Source organism: Hyperolius riggenbachi, chromosome 9, assembly GCF_040937935.1.
Source record: "Hyperolius riggenbachi isolate aHypRig1 chromosome 9, aHypRig1.pri, whole genome shotgun sequence".
Classification (NCBI taxonomy): Eukaryota; Metazoa; Chordata; class Amphibia; order Anura; family Hyperoliidae; genus Hyperolius; species Hyperolius riggenbachi.
The window spans coordinates 35995952-36014970 of NC_090654.1; the positions used below are offsets into that span (position 1 = coordinate 35995952).

Sequence of the window (19019 nt, forward strand, 5' to 3'; positions counted from 1 at the left end):
CCCTGTGTTTGCGTTTAGGAAAGAATTCCATTGCTCTGGTGTGCACCATCCCATTCAAATACATTAGCCATGCTCTTTTCAAAGCGCTGGCGATTTTAAAAGCGTTCAGAAGCGCTCTTGGTGTGCACCAGCCCTTAGATTGTATGCTCACTTGTCTGAGTGGCATGCACTGTCCTCTAGGAGGGAGAGAAGCTTCTATAAAAATGTATACAGTATGGATGATTTGGGTCACTGCTAAGCATGGCCATTGAGATGCAAATAATTTTGGATTGCATGAAAGGGTCACAACGGATAGAAAGTTCATTTGATTGTCCTACACCAAGGTGCATACAATATGCATGTCAGGCAGAATTATATGCATCCTACCGACTATCACTAATCAGTAACACCATGATAAATAAGCAGCAGGTCTGTAGGGGGAACTTATTCTTCATCTTCCAGCACATTGGACTGCTCTGTTGGGCCTGGGGCACACCAGAGGAGTTTTTCTGAGCGTTTTGAGTTTTTAAATCTGCTGCTAATGTTATCCTATGTGTCTGTGCACACTGGAGCAATGAGGTTTTGTAAAAAAAAACCCATAGCATTACATTGGGAAGAGCTTTTAGAGGTTTCAAAAGCTCTTCCCAATGTAATGCTATGCGGGTTTTTTACAAAACCTCATTGCTCCAGTGTGCACAGACACATAGGATAACATTAGCAGCAGATTTAAAAACTCAAAACGCTCAGAAAAACTCCTCTGGTGTGCCCCAGGCCTTAGGCCCAGTGCACACCAAAACCGCTAGCAGATCGTCAAAACGCTAGCGGTTTTGGGAGCAGAGAGCAGATATTAGGCCGGGTGCACACCAAGCGGATTTTGTATGCGATCCACCAGCCGCATCAGCCAGTGAAAACGCTTGGCTATTGTATTTCAATGTGTGGTGCACACCGGCGGTTTGAGGTTTTTTAGCAAACCGCAAACGCGCAGCAGGAGGCGCGTTTGCGGCTTGGCAAAAACCTCAAACCGCCGGTGTGCACCATCCCATTGCAATACATTAGCCAAGCGTTTTTATAGGCGGATGCGGCCGGCGAATCGCTCCAAAAACCGCTCGGTGTGCACTGGGCCTTAATCAGAATAGGCAAATATATCTAGATCAATATATAAAGATCACAATGGGGTGCCTAGATAAACTGAGGTGGGTGACGCTACCTCTCCTTAAAGAGAAACTCCGACCAAGAATTGAACTTCATCCCAATCAGTAGCTGATACCCCCTTTTACATGAGAAATCTATTCCTTTTCACAATCAGACCATCAGGGGGCGCTGTATGGCTGATATTGTGGTGAAACCCCTCCCACAAAGAAACTCTGAGTATGTATTCTTGGCAGTTTCCTGTCTGTGAACCTTGCTGCATTGTGGGAAATTCTGTGTATAGCTGTTTCCAACTGCCCAAAAAAATGCAGCAGCTACATCACCTGCCAACAGTAAAAATGTCACCATGTGATAAATGTCAGAATGTAAATCAGGGATGTAAAAGATTTTACAATGGGCAAACTGACTATTATCTTTATCTATTATTTTCACTGGAGTTCCTCTTTAAAGCGGACCCAAACCAAACATTTTTTTTAATTCAAAATATTTAGCTGCACCACTCTGACACATACAAATATAAATAAACACTCCTTCAAGCCTATGAGCCTTTCAGTGCATGCTTTTCACCCTTCTCTTTGCATAACTAGGGTTATACAGGTGGCAGCCATTAGCAATTCCTCCTTTGCTGGACACCATCTACTCCATCAGTTTGCCGGATTTTTTGCCTGCAATATGAAAGGAAGGGAGGGTTTCTCCAATAAATGTAAAATATTTTATATTTGTCATCATGCAGCTGAAAAAGGGCTGCTATTTATTATTATAAGTTAGAAAATAGATTTTATTTCTGAAATCTTGTATTTTTAGTTTGGGTCCACTTTAAGGTCCACACACATGCTAGCCTGATATCAGCCGTGGCAGACGAGAATAAATGCCATGGCTGAGAATTGGGCGGTCACATCAATGCGAATATAGCGATCATGCAACAACGATCACTGAAGATTTAGCATGTCGGATCTTTAGCGATGACCGACACCCAAGTGCATTTTTGTGCCCCTCCCCCACCCACCTGAAGTAGCTCCTTCGCACGCCGCTCTTCAGCCCCCCCCCCCCCTCGCTTAGCAACAGGCATATAGTCAGCCAGTGACTGATGGAACGCATGCAGAGTCATGGCTGCTCTTTTGCCTGGCAGGGATAAGTATCCAATCCTTTGTGGAACAGAGCTTTGGCTACATATCTCCCCCATAGGAGTGTAGCTTCATACAAACCCCCCATAAGGACTTATTGGACAATCCAGATGTGTGAGCATTACCGCATCCTTTCTAAGGCTCGGGCAACATGTATACTTTGTTACTATGGGGGACAGAGACATGCAACCGACTGCTCCAGGAACTGACAATCTCTGGGGGTAGCAGGTACCACAAATTGTATCGATATTTTCTGTTGGCAGGAAAACGCAGCATTTTCCGACTGAATTGGTCTCCGACAAACTAATGCGTCATACACACCAATGCAATTCTCCGTCAGATCGATGGGTTGAAATGATAATTTCTGGCAGGGCCAATCTGATTTCAGATCGATTTTTTTTACAGAAGTGATTGGAAAAACGATCAGAAATCAGTTCAGACCTGATGGAAATTATCGATTTGACTAGTCAATCTGAAAGGAAGTTGCACTGTGTACACAGCATAAACGTTATTAGGTTCTCTCTGACATAATTTAGATAAGTACTGATGTGTGGAAGGAATGAACTACCTACTGTAATAAGTTATGATAATATGGCCTGTCTGTTTCAATGGGTTTGCTTTTGGTACACCTCTCTGTATCTGCCTGGTCTAAGTTTTTCATGCCTTTTTCCCCACACAGCTGTTACTATTCTGCTATATTGTTGTCTATTCTTGTTATTGATGAATAATTGTACTAATGTCCTATTTTACTGACTGCCTTGACATGCTACTGTCTATTGAATAAAGCTGTGAATTATTATTATTATTATTATTTTAATAGGGGTAGTTTTATAGTGCTTGTAGAAAAAATGCTTCTCTAGAGCAGTCCAGAGTACTGGAAGAGGCCTGACATGAGCAATGTATTATACACAATACTTACTATTACTACAGACTCTAGTTGGGCTATTTGGTTTCAGCACTTCCTTGTGTTCACTTCTACATACAGAAGAAATGGGCTAACAGTGACCACACAACCCAACGTTATCCAAGCACTGTCTGTAATGAATGGGCAATGACAAGGGATTCCAGCTGCTCGAAGCATCTCTTGCTGTACTGTACACATGGAGGTTTCATATCCTGGTCAGTTCTGTAGGATGGACACAGAGCCTTCCTGCCAATCAGAAAGCTTTCCTTTTGTGGTTTTGGATACAGAGGTTAGGGGCTTGTACCCCTCAGGTTTTCACCTCTGTCTGCGTCCCTACTGGACACCAGGGCTGTAGAGTCGGAGTCGAGGAATAATTTTTGGGTACCTGGAGTTGGAGGTTTCATAAACTGAGAAGTTGGCATTGGAGTCGGATGATTTCTGTACCCACTCCATAGCCATGCAAGGTCTGTGGAGTAGGAGTTGGAGCAATTTTGGGTACCTGGAGTTGGAGTCAGAGGTTTCATAAAGTTGGAGTCAGATTTGGAGTTGGATGATTTTTGTACCGACTCCACAGCCCTGCTGGAATAGTTTCCTCTTACTGCCTGTCCCCAGTGACATCACATACATTTAAGGTAAATATACCCAATGTGGACTCAAAGAAAAAGTGAAACTCAAACATTCTAATGCCTTTCATGAAACATTGTGGCTGGAGATCCTTAACATCATGTGTGCACCTAAAGAAAATGAGCCAAGCTGCAGGTGACATCTAACTGGTTCTCTTAGGAGCAGAGATCTGACCAATCATGGTTTTTGGCCTGTCCATCTTAAAACCACATAAAACCAGCATAAGAGTTCATCCTGCCCTGTCCCAGGATTGTTCTAATGGAGTAAAAGTGCCCTAGCCAGAGGCAGGAGTTACTGGCACAGTGTGCTGGCAAGTCCGAGATGTGTCATGGCTCTTGTGGCCTACTCCAGAGGATGACTGTCCAACAAAAGGTTTTTTTTTATACCAACCAATGACGTGTTTGTCTCTCCTCTTTAAGGCAAAAGGTAGTAATGAGTCATGAAAACTCCTTTGTATTATATCGAGGGAGAATCTGTGTTCCAGAAGACAAGAGATACGATAATAGCCCACACCAGTTTAATTCATCACACAGAAGAGCAGGACATGTGGCAGTGGGTTGAGGTGGAAGCATCAAGCAGCAAATTCTGCGGATAAGAGGGCGGACACTTTGGAGGTCGCGCGATGAGCGTGGGTGGCAAAGGCGATACAAATACTTCAGCATGCAGCAGCTCTGGCTGTCATTATTGCCGTTCTGTCGAGAACCGTTTACGCCAGACACAAAATTCCACACAAAGAACGTACAATGGCAAAGAAAGGGGGTCAACGTGGACCTAACTCCGTTGTCCCTCTCAAAAATGGTATGGATTGTACAAAATGAAAAAGAAAGATCTCTGGATAGAAGGCACAAATTCAGTATTGGTAAGTGAAGGACCACAGATCGTCATGTGCTATGAGGGACAGAGCCTATCTTGTGCTGAGGGCGCTCAGTGGCAAGGAATCCACTCTTCCACCATCTTGACAGGTAAAGTGTGCTTCCTGGACTTTTACCTTGTGTGTGATTGGGGTTAGTCCTGGATCGCACTGTCCCATTTGTGCACTATCACCCTTATAAATTCCCTGATAGTGAAAGAAGGGAGCCCCCCGCTGTGTGTAGGGCCTGTAGCACGATACAGGAGTGGAATTGCTGGTCCCCCCTCCCCCCCCAAGTAACGGAGACCCGGAAGAAGCAATAAGGTGGCTATTTGTGGTTGAGGAGTGAATGGGGCTCATTGTCTCCGTTCAACGGGTTGCTGAAGACACAGCTCGCTTCCGGCGGAGATTATGGGCAGGTGATTGTCCATGTGATAGCTGATTAGATGACTGACGCTTTCGAATCGATGGTCTTTAGTCCGAACCTGCCATGAAAAAAAAAAATGTTTACTGGGGTTTTCAAACAAGACTCCACTGTGGAGCACAAACAAATTGGAGACGGACAAGTAGAAGACTCGCATACTCACCACACCCTCGGGATCCACCAGCAACAGGTGTTTGGGCTGGCCATTCTGGAGACCAGTCAGGACATATTGCCCAGGGGTGGTGGTACTTTCTCTTACAAGGAAATCACCGTTCACTCTCAGCAGCCTCTCTGCTTCTTTCCGTGTCATCTTCCCATGATACCACGGCTCTCGTTTCAGCTGCTCCTCCATGCTGACAATGGCCTGACCTGGGGGAAGAGCTTCCTCAAATGGCTCTGTGAGGATAAACAGATTGAATCAATGACCACAATTCAAGAAAATATAATCATTCTGTACAAATGAATTACTTGTTACATCACTGCTACTTCAATGCATGCAAATGTGGGGGAAAAAATACTTAAAGGGGCACTATGGCAAAAAATAGTAAAATGTAAAATATGTGCAAACATATACAAATAAGAAGTACATTTTTTCCAGAGTAAAATGAGCCATAAATTACTTTTCTCCTATGTTGCAGTCACTTACAGTAGGTAGTAGAAATCTGACAGAACTGACAGGTTTTGGACTAGTCCATCTCTTCATAGAGTATTCTCAGGGATTTATTTATTTTCAAAAGCACTTAGAGAATGGCAGTTGCTCTGTCCAACTGCCAAAAAACTGTGTAGCGAGCAGGAAAGTTGGACAGCATCATCGTTTAAATCCTTTTAAGGGAATATCTTTATTAAGATTAAAACCCTAGCGGAGAATCCGCTATGAAGAGATGGACTAGTCCAAAACCTGTCCGTTCTGTCAGATTTCTACTACCTACTGTAAGTGACAGCAACATAGGAGAAAAGTAATTTATGGCTCATTGTACTCAGGAAAAACGTTGTAAGGTCCAGTGTACACCAGCGGCGGAATGCAGAGACCCGAGCTGCAGCTCTAACTTCTGGGTCTCGGCAAGCCGCTGACGTCACTGGCGAGCAGGAGGCTTCTCAGAGCTCATTGGTCAGGCGGCGGACACTCTCTCAGTACGCGCTCCGCCGATGTTGACAGTGACACTGACTTCCTTGCTCGATAGCTGACACTCTGGAATACTATTGGTTTGTTTTCAACTCTTTTTTCTGTTGATTGGTTAGTCCTAGCATTTAAACCCAGTTAGCGCCCAGTCATCGCTCATGATAGCATTAGCTTTGGGTTGTTGTTGGGTAGCACTTACTGTCTTAATTGATTCCTGTTGCTGACTATAGCCTTGTATCCTGACCACGCTTAACCTCTGATTCCTGTTGCCAACTATTGCCTTGTACCTCGACTACGCTGTCTTGCCGCCTGGATTGACCTCTGCTTGGATATGGATTTGCATGAATTCTGCCTGGACTGACTTGACTACTCTATCTCTGGAAAGTGTCTATCTGGACTCTCTCACTGCCACCAGGAACTCCTGACACTTCGGCTACTTGGCTCACTCGTCTGGATAGCATCATCTACTAGGCCTCAGGTGACTATCTTGTATATTCATATCTACTGTGCCCAGTATTGCATTGCCATGAATATTCAGGTTGTCTGGTGATTAGCTATCTGTCAACTTGTATGCTTTATCTACCTGCAGGATATATTGTAGTATTGGGTTAGGTAGGAGTTTTCTCAGGTGTTACGGGCTGGGCTCTGGGTCAGTCATATGAGCATACAGCTTGACCTGTGGTTATTGACCAGACAAGCCTGACAAACGTACTTCTTATTTGTCTATGTTTGCACATATTTCAAATTTTACAATTTTTTTCGCCATAGTGCCCCTTTAAATAAATACTCACCCAAGTAGTGGTAAGCCTATGGATGATCCAGAGGCTTCCCATGTGCTTCTTGATCCCACCGCTGTTTGACCGGAACCTTGTCTTCATGGACGCGTTTCAGTCCATGTACGAGCACGGTCACACTGCACAGGCACCAGTATGGTCATCACCTGCGCAATACCATGATTTCGCTCATGCTACTGCACAGCATGCTACTGCACAGGTGCGGACCATACTCGCACATCTGCAATGCGGCCGTGCTCGTACGTGGACTGGAACGTGGACAAGAGAACATATTCAACAAGCTCTTGTAGAATAAGTTCAGATGATCCCAGTGTTGGATCTGTGGAGTCCGGGAGGATGGGGAAAGCCTCTGTATCAGTGGTCCTCTAACTAAGGCCTGCGGGCCGAATGTGGCCCCCTGAGGCTTTTTTTTTTTACCAGCCCCCCACGCACAAAATGTATTACTTATTCTGTAGATATGGTCAGCTACATCTTTAAATATTGGTGCTCCGTATATAGATTAGCAGTGCTGGCACCACATGGAATCCAGAAAGCAGTTATTCACTGGTTTACAATCAAATTAAATTCCAATTGGACTGCAGGTTGTCACCTGGGTATGCTTTACTGTCTGGCCCGCAAATACTTCAACATCATTTTATGTATACTCCGGCCCCCCGGCCCAGAACGTTTGGGGACCTCTGCTCTGGATAGTCAAGAGGCTCCCCACTACTGAAGCAATCAATTTTTTTTTCGCTTAAAACTACAAAACAAAAAAACATAACTAAACACAAGCAAAAAGAGGAGACTCACTCATATCAAAGATGTCTCTCTGGCCATTGGTGGCTCCACGGAGAGGCTGTCGTGACTTCTCCAAGTTCTGGACGTTGACATAGGAGGGGTCATCAAAGAGGTCAGGCCGGTTTACTGGTTTGGCGCCCGGCACAGGAAATCTCTCTGCAAATAAGAGCAATAAGATGTGGAAACTGTGAGGAGAGAGAAAATGGCATTTCCAGAAAAGCAAATGCACATCAGGTGGAGGGCTGTCAGTAAGAGGGCTGTCATGATCTGTATATCAGGCCGTTGGGGTGACAGTATAGAGAGGAAAATAGCAGGAATCATAAGCAGATGATTACACACTGGGAAGTGACAGGGGAGAGACAGAAATAGCAGAAGAGGTACAGTTCGTGATTAACAAAAAATTACAGCAAACCTGAACTGAAAATTAAAAGTCAAAATAAACCTGCACACCTCCCATATAGTCTACTCATCAATCTCTTTTTCCTATGTCCTGTTGGCCCACAGTGATTACAGGTCGGCACACTGTTAAACTGTAACATCGCCCATTTAAGCCATAGGGAACATGGACATTACCTTGCTCATCAGTTGTCCTTTCAGTTATAACTGACAGCAACTGATATTTCAGTTGTGACCAAATCTTGTCAGAACTGGAAGGAATCATTGTAAGGAGAAACCGGTGAGCTTCTGAGAGGAACGGACGGCGAGGTAAGTATGTAATATTCATTTGCAGGTACATCATGTGTTTATTTTAAATAATTTTACTTGGTTCAGGTTCACTTTAAGGATGACAGATAAAGGATAGAGATGGGAGGAGAACTGCGATTATCAATTGATGAGCCAGAGGAAAGGTGGCAACATCAAGATATGGAATTTTACAGAGGCAAGGAGGAGGTGGAGATAACCAGAAATGTGGGTAATCTAAATGAATAATGAAGGGACAAAGGGCAAAAGCAAGCCATGCAATACCTTGTGCTGAGGCCTGTGGCTGCCCTTTCCGTGGGTCCTGCCCTGCCCCAGATGTCTGTCCCACCGGCTGTATAAAAAGGAAAAAGAGAAACCTCAGTGGGTTGTTACTGGTTCACAAACCCCAACCCTCAGGCCCGTCCAGGAATAGCCAGTCTCACCAGTGTGGCGCCCATGTGGTTGGGGCTTAGTCTGGGCACCGCAGGAGCAGCACCATCTCGTAACCTCATGTCCACCACACCTCCAATTGGTGGCTCTTTGCCAGGAAAATCATTGTAGTAAGCATGGTCTGGAAGCTCCTCCTCTTCCTCGTCCCACGCAGAACCGTCAAACCCAGCCATCCTATGATGAAAGAAGAAGAAAATTGGCGGAGGTGATCATCTTCTCCACTACATGGAGTCTTATTTACTCCTCTTTACAAAAGGTGTCACCAGGCATACAGTCATTGCTGAAATTCTAACCCAGTGTCACTAAATTAACCACTTCAGCCTTCAGTTGTTTTTCCCCATTAAAGAGAACCAGAGATGAAGAAGATATAGATTTATACATACCTGAGGCTTCCTCCAGCTCCATAAGCCTGGATCGCTCCCACGCCGCCTTTCTCGGCTGCCTCTGTCCGCCTGTACTGGGTCCCATACTTTCGGCCAGTCGAGCAAGTCAACGCAAGCGCAGTGCGCTCCCTCCGTACTACGCAGGCGCACAAATCTGGAGGGAGCCTCTGCGCACGCGTAAAACTGGTCGCGTCCGGCGGAAGTGACAGGACCCGCTACCGATGATACAGGCAGCGGAGGATGGCGGCGTGGGAGCGTTCCAGGCTTAAGGAGCTAGAGGAAGCCCCAGGTATGTATAACATCTTTTACCATTTTTAGGCTTACCCTCGTCTCTGGTTCTCTTTAAGCATCCAAGCAATTTTCACCTCCCATTCATTCGTTAATAACTTTATCACTCCTTTTTACAATGAATTGATCTATATCTTGTTTTTTCCGCCACCAATTAGGCTTTCTTTGGGTGGTACATTTTGCTAAGAATTTTTTTGTTTTTGTAAATGCGTTTTAACAGGTATATTGAAAAAAATGGAAAAAATTATTTCTCAGTTTTCAGCCATTATAGCTTTAAAATAATACATGTTATAATAATTAAAACTCATGTATTTTATTTGCCCATGTGTCCTGGTTATTACACCATTTAAAGGGATACTGTAAGGGGGAGGGGGGGGGGGGGTCGGGGGAAAATGAGTTGAAGTTACCCAGGGCTTCTAATGGTCCCCCACAGACATCCTGTGCCCGCGCAGCCACTCACCGATGCTCCGGCCCCGCCTCCGGTTCACTTCTGGAATTTCAGACTTTAAAGTCTGAAAACCACTGCGCCTGCGTTGCCGTGTCCTCGCTCTCGCTGATGTCACCAGGAGCGCACGGCGCAGGCACAGGCACAGACCGTACTGGGCTTGTGCTATACACTCCTGGTGACCTCAGTGGGGGTGAGGACACGGCAACGCAGGCGCAGTGGTTTTCTGACTTTAAAGTCTGAAATTCCAGAAGTGAACCGGAGGCAGGGCCGGAGCATCAGTGAGTGGCTGCGCGGGTACAGGCTGTCTGTGGGGGACCATTAGAAGCCCTGGGTAACTTCAACTCATTTTCCCCCGACCCCCCTACAGTATCCTTTTAAATTATGTCCCTCTCACAATGTTTGGCGCCAATATTTTATTTGGAAATAAAGGTGCATTTTTTTTAGTTTTGCATCCATCACAATTTACAAGCTTATAATTTTGAAAATATTACTTGTTTACCCTCTTCACATGCATATTAAAAAAAAGTTCAGACCCTTAGGTAACTATTTAAGTTGTTTTTTTTTGTTTTTTAATTGTAAGTTTATTTTTATTTTTTAGTTAAAAATTTTATTTGGTTATTTTCTGGGTGTGGGAGGTAAACAGTTAATTTTAAATGTAATTTATTGTGTCTTTTTTGTATTAAAAATGTATGTGGATGCAGTTTTACTATTTGGCCACAAGATGGTCACAGTGAGTTTTTGTTTTTCTATCCTGTGAGTGAGCACGCTTGCTCACAGGAACTACAAGGAGGACGTGGATTTTTTTTTTCTTTCAGAAAGACCGTGGCCTCTGAAAATAAGCCGTCGTTTTTTCTACGGGGGACTTAGATCGTTAAATGGGAATTTGATCTCCGGGCTGGGGGCGACATGGGAGCGCTAATGAGCACAGCAAAATATTTAAGTAGTTTTAATTTTGTGACAGTGCTTCATAAAGTGACAATAGTGGTTGCCTTAGTTACTAATTTTGCTTAAGTTTGAACAGCCACCGCCAGTATGGTTGCTGCTTCAAAGACCAATTTTCCCCGTGGCATAGTGGACAGCACTCTCGCCTTGCAGCACTGGGTTCCTGGGTCAAATCACAGCCAGGGCATTATTTTGAGCATGTACGTTCTCCCTGTGTCTGCGTGGGTTTCCTCCCACACCCCAAAAACATACAGATAAGTTAATTGGCTTCCATCTAAAATTGGCCCTAGACTACGATACATACAATACATACATAGACATATGACTATACTGGGGATTGTGAGCCCCTCCGAGGGACAGTCAAATTACAAGAATAGATACTCTGTACAATGCTGAGAATGTCAGCGCTATAAAAATACTAAATAATAATAATAATAATAATAATAATAATAATAATAACTCTAGAAAGCACTGTCTCCGATTTCATTTCATTTAAAGGAACACTATCGATAAACCCGTTTTTTTTTCAATTGAGATAGGAAATGTTTGGGAAGTGCTAAGTACTTGTGTATACATTTGAATTCTCATCTCTTTGTTTACTGTTATCTAATTCCTTTCACACTTTTCTGATGGCAATTCTGACAGCAGACTGAGCAATGAGGGGAGGGGGAACTCCCTCAGAGAGCATCTGTTAACCCTGTGTGTGAGAGAAAGCTCTGCCTGTCTCTGACTGAGCTCTCTGCAGAGAGCAGAGGAAATGTATCTTATGTGCAACATAAACATTTATAATTGTGTGTGTGAAACCTGACACCTGATAGGCTTTTAATATAACTCTGCTTCAATATTACACTGTTTTTTGCATATCAGACTGCAGAGATTCATCTACGCAAATGAGACATTCCAAACATAGCTAAAATATACACACAATGATACAGCTTTTGCCTCTGATATTTAACATGAAAAGTAGGAAAATGTTTACACAGCTACTTAGACATTATTTGTACATTGGAATTTTAGAACACTTGGTATAAAACTGTTCTTTTAAGTACCCTAAATAAGTGACAGTGGTAAATCAACAAATATGCTTTGCAAAGTTTGCAAAGATGGCTGACATAACTAAAATTACATTTATTAAAGTAAACCTGAGATGGTGGAAAATAAAAATTATATATACCTCGGGCTTCCTCCTGCCCCCTCCAGGCTGGTCGCTCCCTCGCCGTCCTCCTGCGCTCCCTGGATCCTCTACAATTTGCCCCGGAAAGTCCTCTGGTCCAGGGTGTACTGCGCATGCACCTCCCGGCCGTGCACGTGCCTCCATCGCGCTGCCATGGACGGGAGAATACTACTGCACAGGCGCAGATCACTCCCGGCCACAGGAGAGCATGCACGGTTGGACTGCGCCTGTGCTGACCGGAGGATTTTCCGGGGTGAATTGCAGAGGATCCGCATGGCACAGAAGGATAGTGAGGGAGCGATTAGCCTGGAGGGGGCTGGAAGAAGCCCCAGGTAGGTTTATTTTTTTTTCTTTTCCACCATCTCCAGTACGCTTTAAGCAGAATTAGGCGCAAAACTATTACCGCAGTTTACCCCTCATCCTCTGCACACGCTAAACACATTTACTCAGGAGCTCTGCTTTAATGCACATTTTAAGCTTGGTACAAACATCCAATTTTGAGTGGCCAATTTTACCACCTCCATGTAGTAGGAGCACCAACAGATTTTGAATACTATGAACAGATTGGGCAGGTAAGCTCTCATACTACATGGAGGTGGTAAAATTGGTCAGTGATTGATCAAAATTGGTTGAGTATATGCACCCTTATACCCTGCAAATAATTTCCCTGCAATGTCACAGATATACCCCATCACAAATCTGTGACCCTGTTCCTTCCTGTCTGCACATAAAAAGGTACCTGTCATGTGCAGTCACTAATTTGGGAGGATTTTTGAGGTATTGTTTGAAGCGGAGTTCAAAGGCTTGTCCAATTGTGCTGATGACGTCCTGGGCCAGACCCTCAGGGCATTCCAATATATGGCAAGCTGCAATGACAAAGAGAGGAGGGAGCTCAGTGACATCCAAAGAGGTCAACTTCACTGTCCTTCTATAATCATCTATAATTTCTAACTAATGTGGAAAACAGGACAGCGCAGAATGCCTGTGATCCCGCTGATGGAGCCCCCAACAGAATTCAGAGGGATTATTATGGATTACTGGCAAAGTACTGTTATAGATCAGTAGAATCCCCAAGGGACCAGGAAAAGTAGTTTACTATATCAGAAGATAACACCACCAGAATTGGCCATACATTGTATATTTATACAGACGCAGTTGCTGGGACCCGAGAACTGAGTTTACTATATCAAAGTTTACAAGATTCTACTGCATCAGTTTTAGTTATCATTCAGTCCTGTGGAATACTGCTAATCTGTAATGTAATGTGGGGTAGCACAGTGGCGTAGTGATTAGATCTTTCGCCTTGCAGCCCGGTTCAGATCCCAGCCAGGGCACTATCTGCATTGAGTTTGTATGTTCTCCCCGTGTGTGTGGGTTTCCTCCGGGCCCTTCGGTTTCCTCCCACATCCCAAAAACATACAGATACGTTAATTGGCTAAATTAGTCCTAGACTACAATACATACACTACTACATGATGCATACACAGACATATGACTATGGTAGGATTAGAGTGTGAGCTTCTCTGAGAGGCACCTAAGTGATGAGACAATATACTCTGTACAGCGCTGCAGAAGATGTCGGCGCTATACAAGTATTAAATAATAATAATAATAAAATGCAAAAGAACTTTAGCATGCACATTACCAACTTGATTACAAACGCTTCATTTTCTGGCCAGTTAAAAAGGTTTACTTAAAGAGACACTGAAGCGAAAAAAAATGATGATATTATGATTTGTATGTGTAGCACAGCTAAAGCAGCCCATACACTCAGCCGATTTTCTGGCCGACCGATCGATCAATCGATTGCAAATCGGTTGGCCAATCGACCGATCGACGGCCGATTTCGATGGATTTCCATCGAACTTGCAGGGTGGAAAATTTAGGTCGATCTGATGAGATTGCTTATCAGTTTGCATTGGCCTTAATGGAAATCTGATGGCAAAAAAATGCCATCAGATCGAATTTCAATAGATTTCAAACTGAAATCTATTGGAATTCTATCCTGGTAAAAAATGTTCTAAAAACGCATCAGATAGATCATCAGATGCATTTCTTATCTATCTGCTGCCAATCTGACGAGTGTATGGGCACCTTAAGAAATAAAACATTAAGATCAGATACATCAGTGTAATTGTTTCCAGTACAGGAAGAGTTGAGAAACTCCAGTTGTTATCTCTATGCAAACAAGCCATTAAGCTCTCCGACTAAGTTAAGGTAGCCATACACTGGTCGATTTGCCATCAGATTCGACCAACAGACAGATCCCTATCTGATCGAATCTGATCAGAGAGGGATCGTATGGCTACCTTTACTGCAAACAGATTGTGAACCGATTTCAGCCTGAAACCGTTCACAATCTGTTGTGGTGGTGGTGGTGCTGCCGCCGCTCCCCGGCCCGCATACATTACCTGCTCAGCCGGCGCGACTCCCGTGTCTCCGCTCTTCTTCTCCGTCTCCGCTCTGGTCTGGTCTCCGGCATGCTCCCCTTCTTCCTATCTGGGGGAAGTTTGAACAGTAGAGCGCCCTCTACTGTTTAAACTTCCTGCCGGGACAGGAAGAAGGGAAGCATGCCGGAGACCAGACCAGAGCGGAGACGGAGAAGAATAGCGGAGACACGGGAGTCGCGCCGGCGGAGCAGGTAATGCATGCGGCTCTATTGCGTCAGTCGTCGGGCACTCGAACGCCGCTAGCGATGCGCTCTTTACCCACGGGCGATCGACGGTTATTTTCCGCACGGCGCGATCGGACGGAATGGATCGAAATTCGGCGTGTAGCGTGAACGATTGGCAGCAGATTCGATCCCAGTGATCGAATCTGCTGTCGAAACGGCGGCAAATCGGGCCAGTGTATGGCCAGCTTAAGTCGTGGAGAGGGCTGTTATCTGACTTTTATTATCTCAACTGTTCCTGGACTATTTACTTTTCCTCTGCTAGAGGAGAGGTCATTACTTCACAGACTGCTCTGAAAGACTCATTTTGAATGCTGAGTGTTGTGTAATTTGCACATATTATAGAATGATGCAATGTTAGAAAAAACACTATATACCTGAAAATAAAAGTATGAGAATATTTTCTTTGCTGCTAATCTTCTAGTAATTATTCATAGTACACAACCAATTCACTATATCATATTTTTTTTTTTCGCTTCAGTGTCTCTTTAAATGGAGAAAGATCCATAAAATAGATGAAATGCATCAGATTTGTAAAATTTGGTGCAGACTGCTTTACAGACATGACCAGAACAAACCACACAAAGTGGGGCCTTGTGTTAGACCTTCTAAAGATAAGACAGCGTCACACCTTGTGCAGTTCCCCACAGACATGGCATCTTTCCGTGAAGCCATGACTTTTAAATTTCCCCAATCAAAAGGCATCTTTTCTTGGAGCCACACCTTTACAGTTCCCTGATGTCACCACATCTTTTCATGGAGCCACACCCCCTCTCCAGTTCCCGAAGACAAAGCATCTTTTCATGGAGCCACACCCCCTTTATAGTACCTAAAAGACATGGCATCTTTCCATGGAGCCACATCTCCACAGTTCCCCTATGACAGCATCTTTTCATGGATCAACACCATCTTTACAGTTCCCTGATGACATCGCGGGTTTCCATGGATTCACACCCCCTTCTCAGTTCCCCGATAACATGGCATCTTTTCATGGAGCTACACGCTTACAGTTCCCTAATGACATGGCATCTTTTCATGGAGCCACACCCCCTTTACAGTTCCCAATGACCACATATGGCCATGGAGCGACACCCGTTAATGGTTCCCCAATGACATGGCATCTCTCCATGGAGCCACACCCCATTACAGTTCCCCAATGACACTGCTCCTGTCCATGGAGCCACACCCCTGTTACAGTTCCCAATGACATGGCCCCTTTATAAACAACCACACACTTTAGAGTTGACCAATAAAAAGGCAGAAATGCATGAGAAAATAACATTCACACTCAGCCCCGCCCCTTCCTGCCACATTCTTCTTACCTCTTTGATTCACTGGATCTTTGGCAACATAAGCTACATATTCTGCTGTGTCCTGGAATACAATATGGATGGGAGAGCGTTACTCTGAATCTTCAGGACCCATGCACTCCCCCACCCACCCCCATTATGTCTTAGCCTATGATTTTCCCACACAAAGAATACACAACATGCTACACAATCTCCAGACTGGAACGGTCTACACACATACTCACCGGATCTCCACCAGAGGCGAAAGATATCGACTGCATATGGTGGTTTGCGATGATCTGCAGCAAAGATGATGACAGTCACTGTTCTGCTATTTACACCATTATGAAACTGATCATGCTTTTTAAATGCAAACATACTAGCCAAGAACATATGAACTGAGGAGCTTGTGTGTACTTTAATATACCTTAGACCAGGGGTGTCAAATGTGGGCTGAAATTGTACACTGGGACTTAGTCGGACCAACTTCAAGATCTACTAGGCACCTTCCTCTCTTATAGGGTGGCTGGAAGGTGTAATGGTTAAGGGCTCTGCCTCTGACACAGGAGACCAGGGTTCGAATCTCGGCTCTGCCTGTTCAGTAAGCCAGCACCTATTCAGTAGGAGACCTTAGGCAAGTCTCCCTAACACTGCTACTGCCTATAGAGCGCGCCCTAGTGGTTGCTGCTCTGGCGCTTTGAGTCCACCAGGAGAAAAGCACGATATAAATGTTATTTGTCTTGTCTTATAAAATTCCCAGGTGTCTAATAGCCCCCTCCCTCTCCTATACAGTTTATACAGTTCCCTGGTGTCTAGTGGTCCTCCCTCCCCATACAGTTCCCTGGTGACTAGGGGCCCCCATACTCCTCTATACAGTTCCCTAGTGTTTAGTGCTTCACCCTACCTCCCCCATATGGCTTCCCTGGTGTTCTAGGGCTTCAGCTCCAGTACAGCTTTCCTGGTGATTTAGAGTGGGCCAAACATAATGTGAAGAGGGGAAACTACTTGAGGGTCAAATTTAATGACTCTGAGGGCCAGATGTGGCCACGGGCCGGAGTTTGACATGTATGCCTTACACCCAACCATGTAGATTGGGAGGCTGGAGTGCACTCAATACAGCACTGCCTTCTTCTGTAATGAATCCCCACCTAAACCATTTAACATTCCAAAGCATGAGCCTAAGTGGTCAATACAAAGTGGCTCTAATAAAGGTGCGTACATGCACGACAGCAGCCAACGACGGGTCCATCGGCACCTCCCGCTGGGCGGGTTTTCAGCAGACTGTAGTGCGGGCGGATTGTTCAGGAACAGCCTTATCAGTCCGCCGACAGTGCGTACACATGCACTACAGTCAGCTAAAAACCCGCCCAGCGGGAGGTGCCGACGGACCAGTCGTTGGCTGCTGTCATGCGTGTGTCAATATTTAATACATTTCACCGCGATTACAGGTGTGATCGGTAAGTTTTGAAAGCCTGTTTACACTGTATCTGCAATTCCTGATGGGAAGAAAAATACAAGAAGAACTGCAGGAAGTATTTTTTTTTTAAAAATGGGAGATCGCAAAACAAATTGCAAAGCATTCATTTAACCCAATCGCAAATACAGGAAAAATGCTGCAGCCAAGACATTTGCAATTGGGTGTAAACTGGATCGCACTAGTATGTCGACCTTGGATCTGGAGGTACCCACCTGTACACTATATCCAATCCGTCCCCCTGCGCTCTCCTTTCTCCTACATTCCCAGTGTGTGTGTTCCCGTCAAAAAAATGCACCAGGAACCCAGAAGAAAGGCGAGCACGGTCACAAAGCGGGGGGGATCAGATATACTGCGCAGACAAGAACCTCCGGGTCAAAGGTCGTTGACTCATTAAAACCGCGGCGGCTACTGGAGAAATCTGCAGGAAAATAGAGCATCGCAAGAGTGATCAGAAAGGCGGATAAGGCTCTGAACACATGCCACCACTTCCAAAGTTTTAAAATCTAAAAGGCACCCGTGCCCAGCCGACTCATAAACAAGGTTATTTGTTTGTATTGACCTGAGGAAGCGGGCTGAGACCCGTGAAATGCATTGTCTACAATATAACCGTTTTATAATAAAGACTCCTTGTTTCCATCTGAGCGAGTCTTCATTAGAGGTAAGATACCTCTTTTCATTTATTGCATAGAAAGTATAAGTTCTATAATTATAGCTACATTGGGCGCCTCCCCAAATTCTCAACCCAGTTATAGCCTACACACCTCCAAAGAGGTGCTAACCGTCACTACTCGTGCACGCAGTTCACCAGTAGAAAGGTCCTTAGGAGAGTGACTACCCAGTTCCAGAAGGTTCCGGGATACTTAGCGGGAACGCTACTTTTCCACATGCCTATACAGTGGTTGCAGGACTGCAACCCATTCTTGTGAGTATCCACTACCCACAATCCCTTACCAATAGGCTTACTAAACGATACTGCACTATTGGTCTCCCCCTCTCTACAGGCAAAAGGATCCCCATTCCCCGTGTGAAGGGATTTCCTGGGACCTGGACCATTACAAGGTTTTTGACTAGTTCATCGCTTCACAGGGGATTCTCAGAATTTCATTCTTTACAAAAGCACTCTTTGGAAAGGATCAATGAGAAAAGATGCAGGCTGTTTGCACACTATTCTGGCAGTTACACTGAGCAACTGCTGTTCACTAAGTGAAAATAAAGAAAACCCTGAGAATCCCCCATGAGGAGATGGATTAGTCCAAATCCTGTCAGCTCTGTCTGAGTTCAACACATACTGTAAGTAACAGCAACATAGGAGAAATGTAATTTATAGTAAATTTTACTTTGGGAGAAATGTACTTTTTATGTGTTTTCATGTATTTTAAATGTTACCATTTTTCACAATAGTGGTCCTTCCATTTTACATTTTAGAGAAACAGTTGGGCAGGAACAGAACCTATGAACTACAGTAAGGAAA

The 19019-nt window shown here is 44.6% G+C and overlaps 1 protein-coding gene across 6 annotated transcripts in view; it reads right to left on the reverse strand.

Moving 5' to 3' along the window:
- Positions 1 to 1022: 1022 nt before the first annotated feature.
- SHC1 (SHC adaptor protein 1) overlaps positions 1023 to 19019 on the reverse strand; it is a 66261-nt gene continuing 48264 nt past the window's right edge. For 5 of the 6 annotated variants that reach the window (XM_068252502.1, XM_068252501.1, XM_068252503.1 and 2 more), the window contains 8 exons: positions 16317 to 16370; positions 16105 to 16156; positions 12851 to 12977; positions 8870 to 9050; positions 8712 to 8778; positions 7758 to 7901; positions 5218 to 5450; positions 2154 to 5115 (listed from right to left, as the gene is read on the reverse strand). In XM_068252502.1, coding sequence (XP_068108603.1) covers positions 4987 to 5115; positions 5218 to 5450; positions 7758 to 7901; positions 8712 to 8778; positions 8870 to 9050; positions 12851 to 12977; positions 16105 to 16156; positions 16317 to 16370 — 987 coding nt within the window. In that variant the 3' untranslated portion in view covers positions 2154 to 4986. Of the gene's footprint in view, positions 5116 to 5217; positions 5451 to 7757; positions 7902 to 8711; positions 8779 to 8869; positions 9051 to 12850; positions 12978 to 16104; positions 16157 to 16316; positions 16371 to 19019 lie in introns of all 6 variants that reach the window. The other variant, XM_068252499.1, reaches the window with a different exon arrangement.